Genomic DNA, 18,727 nt, shown 5'->3' on the forward strand with positions numbered 1-18,727 from the left:
CAGGGAGCTATACACACCTGAACACTTCAACTTGTACAATTCCCTCTAGGTGATACATTTCTGCCCACATTTTCCTTAGGGTGGCTGCAGCCAGGAGGGGGTTGGTCTCTTCTCCCAGGCAACGAGCACCAGAACAAGAGGACACAGTCTCAAGCTGCACCAGGGGAAGTTTAGGCTCGAGGTGAGGAGAAAGTTCTTCACAGAGAGAGTTGTTAGGCATTGGAATGCGCTGCCCAGGGAGGTGGTGCAGTCACCATCCCTGGAGGTGTTCAAGAGGGGATTGGACATGGCACTTGGTGCCATGGTCTAGTAGTCCTGAAGTGTTGGGTGACAGGTTGGACTTGATGATCTTTGAGGTATTTTCCAACCTTATTGATTCTATGTTGCATTTAACTCTTCTTGGAGGTACCAAAGTCATTAAAATGGAACTGCATCCTCTCAGGATAGGATATAGAAGCAATTCAGAAACAAAATGCAACTGTCCAAGCATATATTTGATGGAGAAGAGGCAGATGAAGGGATAGTGGGGAAGGACTGGGATGCAGAAATCATCTGAGGGTGTTTTGGAGAACTCCTATTGTTCCCTGTTTTCTTAAAGAGACCCTTTGCTACAACAGATACCCACAAGACAAAAATAACATGATAGTGTATTCTGTCCATGAACGTCAGTACTGGAAGATACAGACACAGAAAAGTTTGCTGGAGACAGAGTGGTCCTGGAGAATTAAGCACCAAGCTCCTCAGCTAAGCATACAAGTAAGGAGGACTAGTAGGCATGGGTCTGGCAAGGTGAACAGCCATAGCTGATGATCCTTGAGGCAGGAGAGCTGAAGTAAAGGGATTTGGCTTTGTTAAAGAGCCAGTATGACAAACCTGGTAAGAGGGCACAAAGAGACTGGCAGGGTATAGGAGCTGCAGGCTTGCTCCTTGCCAATCAAAGGCTTCCATCTGCTTGTATCATGTAAAATTTGCTCCCAGAAAAGAGAAGCCCAAGGTTCAGGATTGGAAGGATCTGGGTCATAACAGCAAAGAGGCCTGGCTGTTGTCTGATGACAGTCAGTTTTGGTTTAGAATTCTGAACTGTGTTGCTGCATACACTTTGATAACAACAGGGAAACCTCCCACAAGTCACTAGATAAGGTTGACCCTGCAAGAGGGCCTTCACTATAGGACCCAGCTGCTGAAGCCCATGGAGCCAGTTTAAACGTGGCAGGGCTGCAGAGTCTTTCACTGAGCAAACTACTAAGACAAAACATGCTGCGGCCACAGCAGCAGAACACAAGGTATATCCTGCTTGATAATCTGTGGCAAAACCAGCATAGCAACATGTCCCAACCACCATGCCACTGTGGTTTACCATTAATAAACACTCCTGAACTTGTTTCTCAAAGAGATCAAATTCTTTTTACAGATGCAAGTCTTTTCTCCCCACAGTGCATTTGGCTGAAGGAGGTTTTGTCTTGAGAACAAAAAAAGATCAAGAGGAAGTGGGGTGAAAAATTCTGTTTCGTGACCATTACTGTGATCTTAAATCCTGAAGCTGGTTCTCAGCATCTCTAACAGAATTGAAGGCAATGAATTTAGGTAACAAATGCTGGAAGATAGGCTCCAAGTCACAGAATCACAGAATTAACCAGGCTGGAAAAGACCTTCGAGATCATCAAGCCCAACCTATCACCCAACACCATCAAATCAACTAAACCATGGCACTAAGTGCCTCATCCAGTCTCTTCCTAAACACCTCCAGTGATGGTGACTCCACCACCTCCCTGGGCAGCCCATTCCAATGGCCAATCACTCTTTCTGTGAAGAATTCCTTCATAACATCTAGCCTAAACCTTCCCTGGCACAGCTTGAGATTGTGTCCTCTTGTTCTGTCACTGGTTGCCCGGGAGAAGAGACGGACCCCCACTTGGCTAAAACCTCCTTTCAGGTAGTTGTAGACAGCAATAAGGTTCTACATCTTAGATCTCACAGTGTCTGTGGTTTATGATTTGCCCAGTGCTTTGTGTGCTTTTTTCAGCTTTGACACACTTATGGGTTAAACTTTTTATTATGAAGGAGCCCAACCTCTCACCCTCACAGACATACTTACTATGAGACCAACTGAGTATTAGCTTATCTGTATAATGCCTGCAGGTCAAATGGGCTCCTAAACCAAACAATCCACCCAGTGTGAGTGGTTACAGTTCAGCAGAAATCCCTTAATTTTCATTCTCTTGCCACTGCTGATAGTTGAACTGTTTTTGCTGAAAAATTAGCAGGAAGGTAATGCATACAGATGGATTAGAATACCTTGTTCTGCAAGTGGCAGCATCAGACTGCCAAAAATAAAAATCCATTAAGAAACCAGCAAATACACACTGATTAATCAGGGCACTTGTTTCTAGAAAAAATGAGATCGGAGAGCTGCAGCACAGAGAGATGAAACCATGATGCAGAAAAGGAATACTTTGGTCTGAAACAGAGGCTTCCTCTCTAGTTTTCTGACATTTAATCTGCCCTTACCGTGTAGACCAAGCCCCACACCTTCCCTTTGCAGCCTCTACAGGATGTACATCAACCTGCTGCCCAGCCAAAGCAGTTGACTTAAGTACCCACAAGACAACCCTGGGTAATACAGAACTTACCCAGGCCTCCTCATGTGACTGGACTGCTTCCCTTTATTGAGATGATAGCTTGCCGTAAAACCAAAAATCCCTAAAAAGCAGCTAATGCCTTAAAAGCTACTTCCAAATCCCAGACATGGAGAGTGCTACATTTGCCATAGAAGCAAGACCTCACTGGCAGCAAGGGATGATCACCAGTCTGTTGGCCAAAACAAGGTAGGAGGCGAGTGAAGATGGAGAATGGAAAACAGGGCTATATCTGTACAGTAATATACGTGGAGCTACTTTAAAAACAAAATTAAGGAAACTAAAATCCACCCCAAAGGACTCCAGTCAGCATCTTACTGGATTTTCACATAGTAAAGGTAGGGACCAGAGGAAACAATAGCAAACAGACCTGTTTTGTTCCCATTTGTAAGAGTGGGCTATAGTCTTCCTGGTGGCTACAGCCATTTAGGCTGAGAAACTCACTGCTGACTTTACTGTTGTTTGGTCACAACAGTTTCTTAAACAGGGACAAACTTCCTCCTGATCCAAAATCCTGATGCCTGCTTGTGGGATGGATGGACAGACGTGACTGTCAGGAGTAGCCAGGGCGAGCATGAGGAGCCTTCAATTAAGCAGCTTCACAAACCAAGCCACAAGTAGGAGTGAGGAATAGTCAGAAAACAAAAACTCAGGCTACTGGGCTCCTGCAACTCTCTTCTTGACATTTTTCTAAGAGTTTTGCAAAGAATTAGCTACCCTAAAAATGAGAAACAATTTTGTGAAGCAAGAACAACACTGTTTATGTTTAAAGCTATGGGCAATATAACTTAAAAGTCTAGTCAGCAGAGCTTTATTATGCTACCCAACAGTGTAATTAAACTCCATTTCCAACAGGCTGAAAAGCATCTGCTGCAACAGGGTATTTTGAGTCCAGAGCTCCTGTGCTTGACAGGGTGAAGGAAACTCCTCCATGTAAAACATGGGAGGAAAGGAAAAAGTAGGGTACAGAAAATATGAGGAAAGCAAGATATGAAGAGGATTTAAAGTGAAAGAAACACAAGGAGAACAAGAGAAGGGCATTGAATTCAAAGAAAATAGAAGTGAAATTCCTTTCTTAAAGGGAAGGACAGGAGTTCAAGTTTCACCCTGCAATTGGAATAGGCAAAAACTGGTGTTACAAAAAGGCAGCCAAGGGAGGAACTCACAAGAACACCATCAATTCATGAAGGAGAAAAACCACAACAAACTCTACAACAAAACCACAAATGGAACAAAACAAAACAACAAAAAGACAACCAACCAACAAAACAGTCTGTTCTGGCTTAAACACACAGGTATGTTTGTTAGCTACTGGTTTAGTTACACTGATGGAATCTCTTGGAGGCTCTACAAGTCTTAGAGAGATAAAAAGCTAACACCAGTCTAAACTGAAGTGCTGTGCTAAAAAAAAAAAAAAAGAAGAAAAAAGGCAGAAGTTCTTAGAGAATGAAACAAAGAAAATGAGAGAAATGAACTTACACAAAACTATTTTATTGCACTCATAAGGAGGCAAAAGAAACATTTAGAAGGACTCATAAAACACGATTTTTGTTTCAATGAAACAATATCTAGAGTTGCAGTAGTAAATAGTAACACATTTAAGAAAAAAAACTGGAGAGCAATGAAGTCCTTCCCAGACTTTTGGAAATGTGGGGGGGCAGGATAGGAAGAACGACAGATCAGTTTCCAGTAACTAAGCATTATGAGGTGGTGCCAATGCACACACCATCCCAGAAACATATCAGTTTGCTCCTGTAAGGCATTATCTTACACTGTTGCCTGGTCAGTACTAAGCCATAGAACCAAACAGACTGGACTTCAACCCCTAGATTAAGAAGCTTTGTATTTCCCATGCAATATTTCAAAACCCAGCGTCCCTCACACAGGCATGCAGTCCCCTCAAACCATTTGTGTTCTCTCCTCCTGGTGCCACATTCTTTGCATGTGACTTCAGAAGATAAGTAACACTTTCAGTCCCAAAGTCCTTTTAAAATTCACCTCTTGTTCAACTACTGACAGTTTTGAATTCAATGACAAGTATGTTGGCTGGCAACTCAGCTACAGAAGAGAACGAAAACCCCACAAAGAGGTGGAACAAGAACAAAGGAGAACAAAAGCCCCCCCTTCACCCAATTTGTCTGCCCACATACCAAAGATCAAAAGACCTCCGAGAAGCCTGTGCATAATCTACATACTTTGTGACCTTATTACAATCAAATTCCCCGCAGGCACGGCCGCTGTGTATATATGCACACACTGTAAATACACAAGCGAGTCTGTGGATGTTTGCCAAGTCATTTGCTCTGTGCATTGAGTTTGCTTACTTTTAACAATGCTGAGGCCAAAGAAGTGAGGCTCTTTAATCTTCACCAAATCACAAACTTGCTGAAAGAGCTCCTGTCCAGTGGCTTTGACCTGAAAGAAACAACCAATCCAACATTACAGCTGGCTCATGCACCTGAATGAAGCAATTTCCCTTCTTTAGGCTGGCTAGTACATTACTTGGTACCATGGGGGGGGGAAAAAAAACCAAAACCCCCAAAAGTTCAATCCACAGAACAAGTTTTGTTTTCAGTATTATTGTTGCTATGATTACAAAATAATAACCAATGTGTCATTCTCCCCCCTTCACAGCACAAAGCGGCTCATCTTAGTAAGACATAGATCTAGTTTCCTATCTATTTGCATCTTTGTGTAAGAATTAGAAGCGCCGCTAGAGACCTTGTTTTATGCAGTACCGACCAGGCTATTAGAAAAGTGTGCTTGCAATCACAGAATGAAAATGCTGCCCTCTTGCAGGGTTTTATTAAAAAAGAAAGAAAAAAAAAAAAGCAAGCAAGCTCTCACAAACCCAAGATTGCACGATTTGAGCAGAAATAGTTCATGGGTTAGAGATGAAGCTGCTCTGTACCCCACATAGAAGAGCTTGATCTTGTTCTGTTCCCTGCTGACTTCTGGTCACACAGCAATTAACATCTTTATCTCCTGGAGCTGTTACCAACGGCCCATAAGCCTTTGCCCATTTCTATGCCACACTGAGACCTTCTAGTAGTCTTGCTCCATGTAAGGCTGTATACACAGTGAGGAAGCAGGGGTAAAGCAGCACTGCCAGCACACACCCCTGCCAGGGACTAGTACCCGAGTTGTGTTTGCAAGCACAGCACAGGGCACTGCAGCACAGCTATGGAATGCACTGCTCCAGCATGGCTGCTCAGAACACAGACTCCTTGTGATTCTAGCTACCAGATGCATACTATGATTGGAAAATGCGCCTATTAAATCTTCTCCCACCTACAGCCTTATTTTGACTTGCCCCACTGCACCACTCCAGGAGCACAGACAGACAACCAAAGGCACAAGCAACTGCCCTCTCCCCTGCCCAAGCCCACAACTCTCAGAGGCATAAGGGAAGGAGTTTTGAGCAAGACTGGGTTGGGAGAGCATAACACCACCAAGACAGAGAAGCTCAGCTCAGCCCTGGATACTACCAGCTGCAAAATGGGCCAGAACTAAGAATATGCAGTTGGAAGAGAAAGTTGGGTATGAATCTGCTTTGTTTCTCATACCAGGGAGCACTCGCTAAGGAAGACGTGACCTACCCCTGGCCAGAATTGTTATGCATACCAGTGACCAGCAGCAGAGGACTATTCAAAAGCTCTACAATCAGGTTAATTTTCAAAATGGCATGCTTTCACACCTAAGGGAAGAAAAACCTGCTCTAAGATACTTCATTCCACAGAACTAAGCACTTCAATCTTATGTAAGACTTACCTCTTAAACTAGTGATTTGATTTTGTACACAGCAGGCATGTGAGCTACCACCTTGACCATTCTGCTTTTGGGACTTCAGTACGAAGTTTTACTCTAAGGCTTCACAGCTATGAAACACTAATTACACTTGGAATTGCTGTTCCCTCCTTTAGCCTTCCTCTCTGCTCACAGCAACCAACAATTCTCCCTGCATTTTTCAACTGCATGCTTCCCTTTGGCCCTTCCCGCCTTTGCACGTGGCTCCTGTGTCAGGCTCCATTCCAGACAAACTATGAATCATTTCTTCCCCTGATACTTAACTCTGAGCTTTGTCCAGTGTCAGACTCTGGGCTTTTTTGTTTTTTTTTTTAAACACACATGAAATTTAGCCCAAAGTGAAATCAAATGCAAGTTTACAGAAGGTAACTGCTACTTCACACTCAGTCCGTGTGCAAATAATCACATGTATTGGTTACCCATCTCTATTTTTCTTGGCCTCTATGCTTCAAAAAAGATAAAAGAAAAAAAAAAGGGCTTTCCTGCTTACACCACAAGTGAAACACTCTGGACAGAGCAGGCTTCACTCTACACGTGACCACACAGAATCAATAAGGTTGGAAAAGACCTCAGAGATCATAAAACACATACAGGTAAACATTAATCTGGAAGGGTGGAATTTATATGGGAGAGGGGAGAAAGGAATTATCTGCACAAACGCTGTGCTTATCACAGGAAGGATCTATAATTTCTTCTGCTGGAAGGATTTAGAATTAACCAGGTTGGAAAAGATCTTCAAGATCATCAAGTCCAACCTATCACCCAACACCATCTAATCAAATAAACCATGGCACTAAGTGCCTCATCCAGTCTCTTCCTAAACACCTCCAGTGAAGGTGACTCAACCACCTCCCTGGGCAGCCCATTCCAATGGCCAATCACTCGTTCTGTGAAGAACTTCTTCCTAACATCCAGCCTAAACCTCCCCTGGCACAGCTTGAGACTGTCCTCTTATTCTGTTGCTGGTTGTCTGGGAGAAGAGACTAACCCCCACCTGGCTACAACCTCCCTTCAGGGAGCTGTAGACAGCAACAAGGTCTCCCCTGAGCCTCCTCTTCTCCAGGCTAAGCAACCCCAGCTCCCTCAGCCTCTCCTCATAGAGCTTGTGCTCCAAACCCCTCACTAGCTTTGTTGTCCTTCTCTGGCCATGTTCCAGCAACTCAACATCCTTCCCAGAACTGAGGGGCCCAGAACTGGACACAGTACTCAAGGTGTGGCCTAACCAGTGCTGAGTACAGAGGCAGAATGACATCCCTGCTCCTGCTGGCCACACTATTCCTGATACAGGCCAGGATGCCATTGGCTTCTTGGCCACCTGGGCACACTGCTGGTTCATGTTCAGCCTACTGTCAACCACTACCTCCAGGTCCCTCTCTGCCTGGCCACTCTCCAGCCACTCTGACCCCAGCCTGTAGCTCTGCATGGGGTTGTTGTGGCCAGTGTGCAGAACCCGGCACTTGGATGTGTTCAATCTCATGCCCTTGGACTCTGCCCATCTGTCCAGCCTGTCAAGGTCCCTCTGCAGAGCTCTCCTACCCTCTCTACCCCAGCTTGGTGTCATCTGCAAACTTACTGATAGTGGACTCAACCCCCTCATCCAGATATTGAACAGGATGGGATTAGCACTGATCCCTGGGGGACACCACTAGTGACTGGCTGCCAGCTGGATGTGGCACCATTCATCACTACTCTCTGGGCTCAGCCCTCCAGCCAGTTCCTAACCCAGCACAGAGTGCTGCTGTCCAACCCAGGGGCCGACAGCTTGGCCAGGAGTTTGCTGTGGGGGACAGTCTCAAAGGCCTTGCTGAAGTCCAGGCAGACTACATCCACAGCCTGCCCCACATCCACCAGGCAGTCACCTGATCATAGAAGGAGATCAGGTTGGTCAGGTGGGACCTGTCCCTCCTAAATCCATGCTGGCTGGGCCTGATCCCTTGGCCATCCTGCAGGTGCTGTGTGATTGCACTCAAGATGACCTGTTCCATAATCTTGCCTGGCACTGAGCTCAGGCTGACAGGCCTGGAATTCCCTGGGTCCTCCTCCTGGCCCTTCTTGTGGATGGGCACCACGTTGGCCAGCTTCCAGTCCTCTGGGACCTCTCCAGTGAGCCAGGACTGTTGAAAAATGATGGAGAGGGGCTTGGCCAGCTCATCTGCCAGCTCTCTCAGTGCCCTGGGATGGATCCCATCCAGTCCCATGGACTTGGGGGATCCAAGTGGCTAAGCAGGTCTTTAACTGCTTCCCCCTGGATTACAGGGGAACTGTACTGCTCCCTGATTCCATCTGCCAGCTCAGGAGGCCAGTTGCCTGGAAGACAACCTGTCCTGCTATTAAAAATTGAGGCAAAGAAGGTGTTAAGTACCTCTGCCTTTTCCTCATCTTTAGTTACAACATTCCCTTCCATGTCCACTAAGGAGTGGAGGTTGTCCTTGCCCCTCCTTTTGCCATTAATATATTTCTAAAAGCATTTTCTGCTGTCCTTCACAGCAGTGGCCAGCCTAAGCTCTCAATGGGCTTTTCGCCTCTCTAATTGTTTTCCTACATGATCTGGCAACATCCTTAAACATTTCCTGGGTTACCTCTCCTTTTTTCTAAAGATGATACAGCCTCTTTTTTAACTATTCCTACCTACCTGTCCAAGCTGCAAGGTATTTGCATTCCACACTGAAGAGTTTAAAAGCTTTGGAAATCTTCAGTACTGGCATTATTATTGTAATAAATGCACAAAGTATCATCTGCAGTTGTGTTAATTAAATTTAGGTTCTACAAGCATCACTAGCAAATTGCCTTGATAGTCCTCAAAAATAAAATAAAAATCCACCTGTGAAATCTTCATTTTTGTTGTTGCTTTAAAGGGGTATTGTGATAAAGAGAGAAGCCAAACAAAAAGCTGATTTTGGTGACTTGCCCAGCTGTAACAGGTCATGTTTCACTCTCTATGCAATTAGGGCACAACTGTGTGTTGAAGTCTCATGTTTTGGCCCAGGCAGCTATTCCCTTTCACATGCAGGCATCTCTGTGTACATATTTTCCCAACTTACCAGCCACCAAAGCAAAGGGCAGCAGAAGCAAGGAGGGAAAATGTATTTGAAAGGGCTACTAAGGGACAAAGCAGTGATGCTCAAGGGGGCATAACTTTTGGAGAGGCATTTGGAGAGGCAGGTGGACACAGTACCTTCCCTGCATCCCAGACAACACTCCAGTTAGAAAGACCATTTCTTATGATTATTAAATACCCTGGAGATACTTAAAAGAGGTGTGGATGTGGCACTTGGGGACATGATTTAGTGGTGGCCTTGGCAACTTTATGGTTGGGGGTCCACTCCAACCTAAATGATGCTCTTTTATGACAAACTGCAAGTATCCAGGATTTACTGTATAGGCCAAACACTGCCTAAGCATATTACAGTGGAGTGTGACCCAGCAGTGGTAGGGTGCATCAAAAAGCCATGATGGCATCTGCCACACTTGCAAGCTGCCCACTTGCATGCCAGTCTGCACCTTCCCTGCAGCAGGGTGGACTCCACTATCTCAGATCTTTGGCTTCTGGTAAAAGTTATTATAAGAAGGTGAGATTTAGGGTCAGTCACAACAGACTATTACCCAGGCTGGTACACCTGCCAACAAGAACTTAACTTAATTACTTTGTGGCCTGCACAAAAGCCATCAGAATGCAAAAGCCTTCTGGGGCAGTACATGGGCTTAGTTTGAACCAGTATCTAGAAGCAGAGTGCCACAGATTTTGCTGCTAAAGCCTTGTTCCATTCAGACCTTGTGGCTGTTTCAGTTCACGATGCTGCACTTAAGCACAGTAGGTGGGAAAATTCCTACATGTATTTTGAAGATTAGCATTCATAGTTTCAAAAGCCACTGTTTCAATCAAGTGCTTAAAATAACAGCTTACTTCAACTGTCTTCTCCCGCTCCCTGTGCCAAAGAGGGGGGAAAAAAACCCACCCAAACCAAAGCAAAACCTCCCCAGCCCACACAGGAATGCACACGTGCTCACAAGAGAGGACTTATCTTTGAGGATCTCTTGCCATTAGAATGTGAAATGCCTCTGTCAACTCAGTTTCTCACAAGTTCAAGGAGTAGGCAGTGTTGCACAGAGGTACCATGCCATGGTGGACATCACGCCACACTGGGCTGCCAGCTGACCTGGTTCTGCTGTCACTCACACACACAGGTATTTGAAGTGGTGATCAAAGAAATCAAGTTACTTCTAGGTTTTTGGGTGTACTCAAAGGAGGGAAAAAAAAAAAACCCAAACCAACACCCTCAAAGGCTGTTTACTCTGCCTTAGAGTCTTTGAAAGGATCTATGAACTACTGAAACCAGAACATGAGAGCAAATGGTTACGCTTTGGGCATGCTTGCTAAATCATCAAGGCATTTTGAGTTCACTTTTTGAAAAGTTGCAAAATTATTATCAGTGTCAAAAGCACTCACAGAGATGAAAAAAGAAATAACAACTGAGAAAGAGCAGAGGAGACCCCCTGTCCAAAACAATTCCACCTGCAGTTTTAAGGAACTCTGAAAATGAGTGGAAGCTCCTCAATCAGAAAATGGAACACCAATTACCCTAACTGGGCTAATAATCTTTTGGTCAGCAGACTGGAACCAGGCTTCCAGGAAAACAGTAAGAGCTAACAAAACTGAACCCCATCTGCAACACAGCCACCTCCCAGCCTCCCCCCCAGCCACTCACCCCAACAGCTAGGCTAAGCTGCTCACGGGTGGGCAGGAAGACACAGACGCTCCGGCTCTCCAGCTGCATCCTGCCTGCCAGCAGCACCCTGCTCATGGTGGGCAGCTCAGTGGGGGCCAGGGTTGTCTCTCTTGGCAGGCGTCAGGCTCTCTTCATCCCACACACCTGTCAAGAAAGTAAGAGCATCAGTGCCATGGTCCTGCTGGTGCTGGGAGGAGCCCACAGCACACATTTGGCAGGATGTATTTCCCCTTGCTGTGTAAAAAAACAAACCCAACCAAACCAACACCAACAAAAAACAACCAACAATAAAACACTCATTTTACAGCACCATGGTCAATTTTTCCACCAGCATCACAGCATAGACCTGTCAGAGTTGATCTTTAAATAGCTTGTGAGTCTCCAGGAGAGCACCATAAAGCAATCATGTCTCCCTAGATTAACAAACCAGGCTCAAGGTTTCAAGATATGTGTAAACGATAAGGCAAGTGACACCACAGACTGCTTCCTGTCCTTCAACCTGGCACCTCACTCTCAACAAAAGCAAAGATTTCAATGAGCAATCAGCAGGCGTGTGTCAGTGCAGAGGACTGCTTCTGAGCTGTCTTCTCCTTCACCCCAACCCTAGTCCCTGGGAAACTGGTGTCTCAAATCCTCTGCACTTAAAAGAAGAGGTGGAAACACAAACTCATAAGGCTGACTTTCACTTTTTGTGAGATGAGCACTGCCAGTCTCCTCCCAAGGGCTCAGCTCAAGAGCTTAGAGTTTAAGTTCAGCTTAGAGCTGAAGTTACAAAAATAACAGAAATGAGAGAAAGAAATTAAGATCACATCCCAAAGCACAGTAGCCAACATCATCTTTACATTATAGCTAGGTTAGACAGTTTCCTCAGCAACTTGTGACATTTTATTTACAGCCCTCTCTACTCCAATGCTTTCCAAAATGAGAAAGCATCCTGTGGCACCTGATGAATCTGGCAGGATGGGGACAGGCTCCTTGAGGGTAGATTAGGGATGAATGCCTGCAGAGACCTGGACCAGCAAGATACCAGCCTGTTACACGATCCACTCCATTCTTGCGTATGACTTAACACAAGTTAACTGCCCTGAACAAAGTCACTCTGTTGTGATTCCCTTCCACCAGCAACTCCTGGGCATTCATAAGCAGACCAGCAGAAGTACTGCTGGCCCACAAAGCCCACCACACCCCCAGAGGCAAGCACATGCCCCAGCAAAGGCAGCCAAATACCCTGATTCTGGCTGTGCTACCCTCTTCCACTGCCCAAGGCATTGCCCGCTTTCTCAGATCATTCTGCGAAGGAATGCAAGAGCCATTCCATCTCCCCTCCAAAATGTATTCAAGGATAAGGAAGCATTAACATTGCCTGCTTCCTTACTTATGACAACACAAGACATACCATATATGAATGTGCACATGCATGTGTGCATTACACATAAATTTAAAACCATTTGGTGTTTAAAAATCACATCTGTCCTGTTTGAAAATATGGCTGAAGAAAACGCAGATTTACCCTTCTCTCTTCAATTCGGTGTTCAAATGTAGTTTGGTTGTTTTTGTAAGGGATTTTAAGTGTACTTGGTTTTACTGTCCAATGGGTTTTTTGTTTGTTTTCTTGGGGTTTTTCTTTTTAATCAAATAAAAATATCCACAAGTGTCCTTTTTGCAAGTACAAAAGCTGTTCCATACACCTCCTTCCCTGAGCTGGCATGCATGAAGTTTCTTAATAAAATCTTTTCTAAATGCAAGTTCTCTCTCTTAAGAGAGAGAAGTACACAAAAATTGCATTTACTCTACTAACAAAAAGAGGAGGTTATTATTACTACTTTTTTCCCCCCCACACAAAAAAAATAAAAAATCTGAATTTAATTAAACAAGAACTAGGAGTACCTAAGCCAGAAAAACTCATTTGACTTCCTAAGACAGGTGAAAGCTTCTATTAAATGAAATAAAGAGAAAAATTCTGATTTATGCTCTCCTATCAATATAATCATACTGACAAGCTCTCTTAGGCTCTAGGCTACACACCAGTAACAGCTGTATATAAATTACAGATGACTACAGAATGGCTTGAGGGCAACAGGTCACCATTATTATTGCCAGCTGATGTCATACACGCCATCAACTTTATCAACAGCATAAAGACCTTGGAATATGGGTTCAAGCTTTCCAATGTAAGGAGGTTTGTCTTAATTGTCAAACCACTGCACTAGTCAGTACGCATTCCCATTTGCAAGGAGAGACCACCTCCAGTTAAGACACTAATCCAGCTCACAACAAAACTGAAAATAGGACAAAAAGGCAACTACAAAAAACATGTGCACATGATTTTCGCTGGATAACCGAAGAAACTGAATCCAGCTTCCTCACAGCCTCTATAAAACAAAGCTTCTCCTCTGGTCTCACACCTGCTTTGTCCATTTGAATTTTTAAGAGAACAACTGTATATCCTGGGAGCAAGCAAGTCAGAAAAGATGGGGAGAAGGTGGTGTTCTTACATCTTAAACAAGCTTGTGGACCTCACCACAGCAGGTAAGAGGTTAAAGAAAAAAGGTCTTTAATCTGAAGGGGGAGGTTAAACACAAGCCCAGCTCAGCCTTCTCTTCATTAGAGGTATGTTAGGATGTGATAAAACAATGAATCATTAACTTGCCAGCAGCGCATGTTTATACCTTTTTTTTCTTAAAAAAAGCAAAAAGATAAGAAAAAAAGAAAAAGTTGTGAGCCAAGAATAACAGCCTAGTGAAAACAAGTGGCCAGAAGGAATGCTCTTACTTGCAACATATGCAGTTTCAGACCGCCCATATGCCATTCTTTTGTTTACCATAGATTCCAACCTCTTAACCTCAATTAAACCCTAAAATCTCCACCAAATGCACTGCAGATGAATTCATAAAAGCTGGAGTCAATCACTGACCTCTGGGACACCATACAGGTTGTTTGGTGTTGTGGGTTATTTGTGGGGAGGTTTGGTTGGTTGGTTTGGGTTGGTTTTTAGTTTGGTTGGTTGTGGTTTTTTTTAATAACAACACTTCATGTTTTAGCTCCTAGAGAAGTATGTTTTGAGATGTAATTGCTTGGTCAAAGGCCCAGCACTCTATCAATGAAACAGTCAAAGGTGCTGTTTATTTATATTCTTGATATAAGTAAGGAGGCTTATTAGTGCCCAGAGTGCTGTCCCAGCTTGTTTAGTACTGTTTATTTTACCTAAATACACATGTAGCTGAGCTTTGGAAAACACCCATCATTAATTTCAAGACTCCTCTGATTTTACAGCTCAACCATGGCCATAAAAATTCATTAAGAAAACCATTATTCTTCCTCTCTCCACAGCCCCTTCAGCTGCTTCCCTTCATCAGATGAGCACAGCCGCACTTGCTGTGTCAAAGTATGAATTCCTGAGGTTTGCCCCACAGAGGGCTAAGAGCAGGAAGGAAGAGGAAGGACACTGTTTGCTCTGAAGATAAATCACCTCACACAGCCCCCATAGACATTGCCACAACTAAGACATGCTACCACTGATCTTGGGGCCATGCCACAGCCAGACTGTCTAGAAGCAGGTCTCATCCAAACAGCAAGTGGAACTGCATAGCCTTACGAGTGCTGCTGTATTTTACATATCACTTTGTGGGACCACAATAAATTGAGCCTGATTTCAGCATCTAGGTACTGACACATTTACATCTCAAGGGGATAAAGCTGAATGAACAATCACCTACCATGTTAAAGCAGCAAGAGAGAAGAAGTCCTCCTCAACTGAGAAAAAAGGACAAGTAAGTGTGTTTCTCTCAAAAACACATGGAAATGTGCTCTGTAAGATTTATTACAGCAAAACATCTTGGGAAAGCTGTTTTTGCTAGTGGTGAGAGAAACACACTGAGCGTCTTCCTGATGATGCTTTACCGAAGTATCCCTGTGGAGTCCTATCAAAAACTGTCCAGCAACAGTAAGACTCTTAACATTTTCCAAACATTATCCAGACATGTCTTAGGCTTCTAAGACAATGAGACTCTCAGGGTGCCGTTTCACAATCAGCTTAGGCAGCTTTAATTAAGGCAGTCCCCTTCAGCAAGGCAGACAGACAACTGCCTGGAAACTTACGTACCTTTGGCAGCAACTCACACTTGGGCTGCCTCATACTCATGTTGAAGCACAGCTTCAGAACTGAGAACTTCCCTCACCTTCCAGGTATTTTGTCACCACAGAGGCATACTTCAGGGCACCAGTACCATCTTCAAAACAGAGTAACAAAAAGCCTGGTCAAGTAAAAGATGTAATGCTAGTATATATTAGCCTTTGTCAGCAACTTTAAGACCCCACCTACCTCCTTTGACTATTCCCTGAGATGAGGAACATTTCTCTGCAAAAATGCATCAGTCACAAGTGAGGGGGGAAAAAAGTTGCTTGTCAGGGCAGAAAACAAGACTGAAGCTTTATGCCATGGCTACAGATGATGTGAAAAGTGCCACATGCAACCACCAGGACAACTAGATTGTGTCCTGCAGTGAATTCCCAGAAGCACACTGACTTTTCAGTGTGTGTCTGCCTCAGCACTACTCCATGACTAGCATGACACATCCAAGGGTAAGTACACCACAAGGAGATAAGGTACTGAATTTGGTGTCCACACTCCTGCTTCTGGGGCAGAATACACACCTGCCTTCAAAAACTGAACACTATTTAGTAGGAAACCCCTATTCAAAGCCATTGAATAAGGAATACCCAGACAACTACCAGTCACTTATGTGCTCTAAAAGACTGGATCCTAGAACTGATGCAGCTTACCTAAAAAGACAGATGCAACACTGGCAGCAAAGACAACTGGCTTTTAGCCCACAGATGTTGGAGATGCAACCACACAGACCTTCTATGTCTCCTAGCATCACCTATTAGATGCATGCAGTCCTCTCACAGGGATAAGATGGGGACCTGGCTCCTGTGTTTCCTTTAGGATTTTCAAAATGTACAATGGGAGATGTGTCAAAGAGTTCCAGGGCTGTGAAGCCCTAGCAGACTTTGCTGTCATCCTGCACCTTTTAAGACAGACAGGGAAGATGGCTGAACACTGGTCTTAGAAAACAACCAGCATCCTTTTTTCTTTCTTCCTGTACAAGCAGCACTCCCCAGTGACACCAGGTTTAACGACAGAGAAAAATGCTCTCTCATTAGCATTCATCACAGGATCACACACAACTCTTAGTGAGACATGACTGCCCATGCTCCATGTTTGTGCCACAAAATCTTCTTGTCGCATCTCAAGCATCATGAGTGACTGCTAGAAGATGAAACACTCTTGAGTTCATACAACACAGCCAGTGTGCTCAAGAAGAAAGGATCTTCCAGAATTCCCAAGGACACCTATTCCTAACCTGGGACCATGCTGCTATACTACACCATCAGCTGTCCCAGTTCTTAAGCTCGAGGATGGGGGACAATTCTCCCACCCATGGATGGCAGTACCCTCTGGTAGACAAGTAAAAGCGACTTACATTTTGGGGCACTCATGAGACCTTACTGCTACTTAACAGTCCCCAAGGAGAGTAAAAAGGCTTAGCTGAGAACAGAGCTCCAAAGCAGATGCTCCTGCAGTGCATGGAAGCTCAGTGGAAGGGCAGCAGTGGCAACACTGTTTAAGGCAGCTGCCACGCTTTCATCCAACTCTCCTATGGGACTAAGAAAACCTCTTCAGAAGTTTGCTCATTGTGAGGACACCCCATAATGAACCACCTGGTTCTTAGTCTTTCCCTGAAACCAAAACCCAATTCAGGAGTCTTTTGAAAGAAACAGACAATGAGTACTAAAGGCTCCAAGTAAAAGGGACAACAAAGATCTCACAGGGACTACGCTTTTCCATCACTTCCAAGTGATAGAACGTGTCTTTGAATTTGTGTACATAAAAGCGTGCAGCCTCTTGAAGAACATTATTTTATCCAAAGCACGTGCAAAACTTATCAATGTACATGCTTTAAAACAATACCCAAACAGTAAAGTCTGCAGCTAGAGCATGCAATTCCTTTCCAGCATGCCTTTCTCCTGGAGGGACAAACATTTTCTTGCCAACATGTCAAGAGCAATGGATCAACTGATCATGTCTTTTCACTGACTGCTAAGAGTAGTAGCATGTACTCTATCATGTCGACTACCAACATCAAGTTTCTCATTACAATGAATTTGTTTACTTCTGCATAGCCTAATAATGGACTTGATAACTGGCAACCAATTGCTTATAGGGCTTCCTCATACTTCATAAATCAAGCATAGCTGGCCTTACTGGCCTAGGTAAATGCACAAGCATAAGAATGAACCAGCACACTACAGGACAAGACACGGACCAGCCTCAGTGTCCATTACACCTCACATAAAAGATCTGCAAATAGCCTGTTCTCTCAGCCTGATGACCAAGACAGCAGTGCATGAGATCTTGCAAAGGTTAAGAGAGGTGAATTACTTGCATAGCTACTCAGTAACTCCACTCAAACACATAGACATATCTCCTCAGAGATGGACCCTTACAGAAAGCTTATTCATGACAATATATATGCAAAGAGTTCAATATGGAAATTACCAGTTTGGTACCTCAGTGGGAAGGACAGCAACAGAAGATAGTTCAGTTTTGTGCTTCAGCACTCACCCTGCACACTTTTGCCAAGCAATGCAATCTCTACTACAGATTGTTAATCTTTTTTATCTATGGGAAACAGGAGAGGCAGAGTACAGATGCACAACTGCATCAAGGTCTTCAAAATCAGAGACTGAGGCTTCCTTCCAAGCCACTGTGACTATCAGGAAGCTTAGGAAGTAGACAGAGAGCAGCAAGACCTGGCTTCTACCAGAACTCAAATGAAAAGCATATTTCTGTATCATGCAAATAAACTCTTCCTTCATTTTCTATTCTCAGCAGGATCAATTCTAGGAGTATGCAGACTATGAAAGCTTCTGGATAATAAAAAAAGCAAGCATTATTATAACTTCACAAGCAATACCTGGATTTGCAGGACAAATAAGAACAGGTGTGCTTTTACCAATATATCATGTAAAGAACCCTTCTGAGGAGAAATAACTTTGCTACCAGTAAAAAAAAACACAAACAAACAAACCCCAAAGAAACAACAACAAAAGACCCTCACAAACCAAAACAAGCCAAACTTGGCTTTCTTCCCCATAGGAAGGAGAAAGTCCACTGCTGATCTGATGGCATTTGAATCATAGTCTAAATACCCAGGCCAACCAGGCAGCTTCTGCAACAGTTTTCATCTTACTCCCCCTGAAGCGAGCAGCTAGTCTTGAACATGTTCAGAAAAGAGAGGAATACCGGTTTATGTAAAGTGGATGGACTTCCAGAAAGAATAGATAAAATTCTACCTGCCTTGCCTCAGTTACAAGTGTGAAAATGCCAATCTACCAACATCTTGACAAAATTAACACAAACAGCAGGGTCTTTATGATTACATTCAACTTCAGAGACTGCCAGACATTCACTTCAACAAAGTGAGGGTGAAATGGAAAGAAGTGGCTAAAAAAATACTTTAAAAACCAAACAGCTTTATAGAGAGTGCTTCA

General features: G+C 44.0%; 1 protein-coding gene across 1 annotated transcript in view; it reads right to left on the bottom strand.

Moving 5' to 3' along the window:
- Positions 1–11,304, bottom strand: part of FRMD1 (FERM domain containing 1) — a 33,231-nt gene extending 21,927 nt beyond the window's left edge. The window contains exons 1-2 of the mRNA XM_009906324.2: positions 11,150–11,304; positions 4,961–5,051 (exon numbers count right to left, since the gene is read on the bottom strand). Coding sequence (XP_009904626.2) covers positions 4,961–5,051; positions 11,150–11,245 — 187 coding nt within the window. The 5' untranslated portion in view covers positions 11,246–11,304. The remainder of the gene's footprint in view (positions 1–4,960; positions 5,052–11,149) is intronic.
- Between the last annotated feature and the right edge of the window lie 7,423 nt (positions 11,305–18,727).

This window comes from Dryobates pubescens, chromosome 6 (genome assembly GCF_014839835.1).
Source record: "Dryobates pubescens isolate bDryPub1 chromosome 6, bDryPub1.pri, whole genome shotgun sequence".
NCBI lineage: Eukaryota > Metazoa > Chordata > Aves > Piciformes > Picidae > Dryobates > Dryobates pubescens.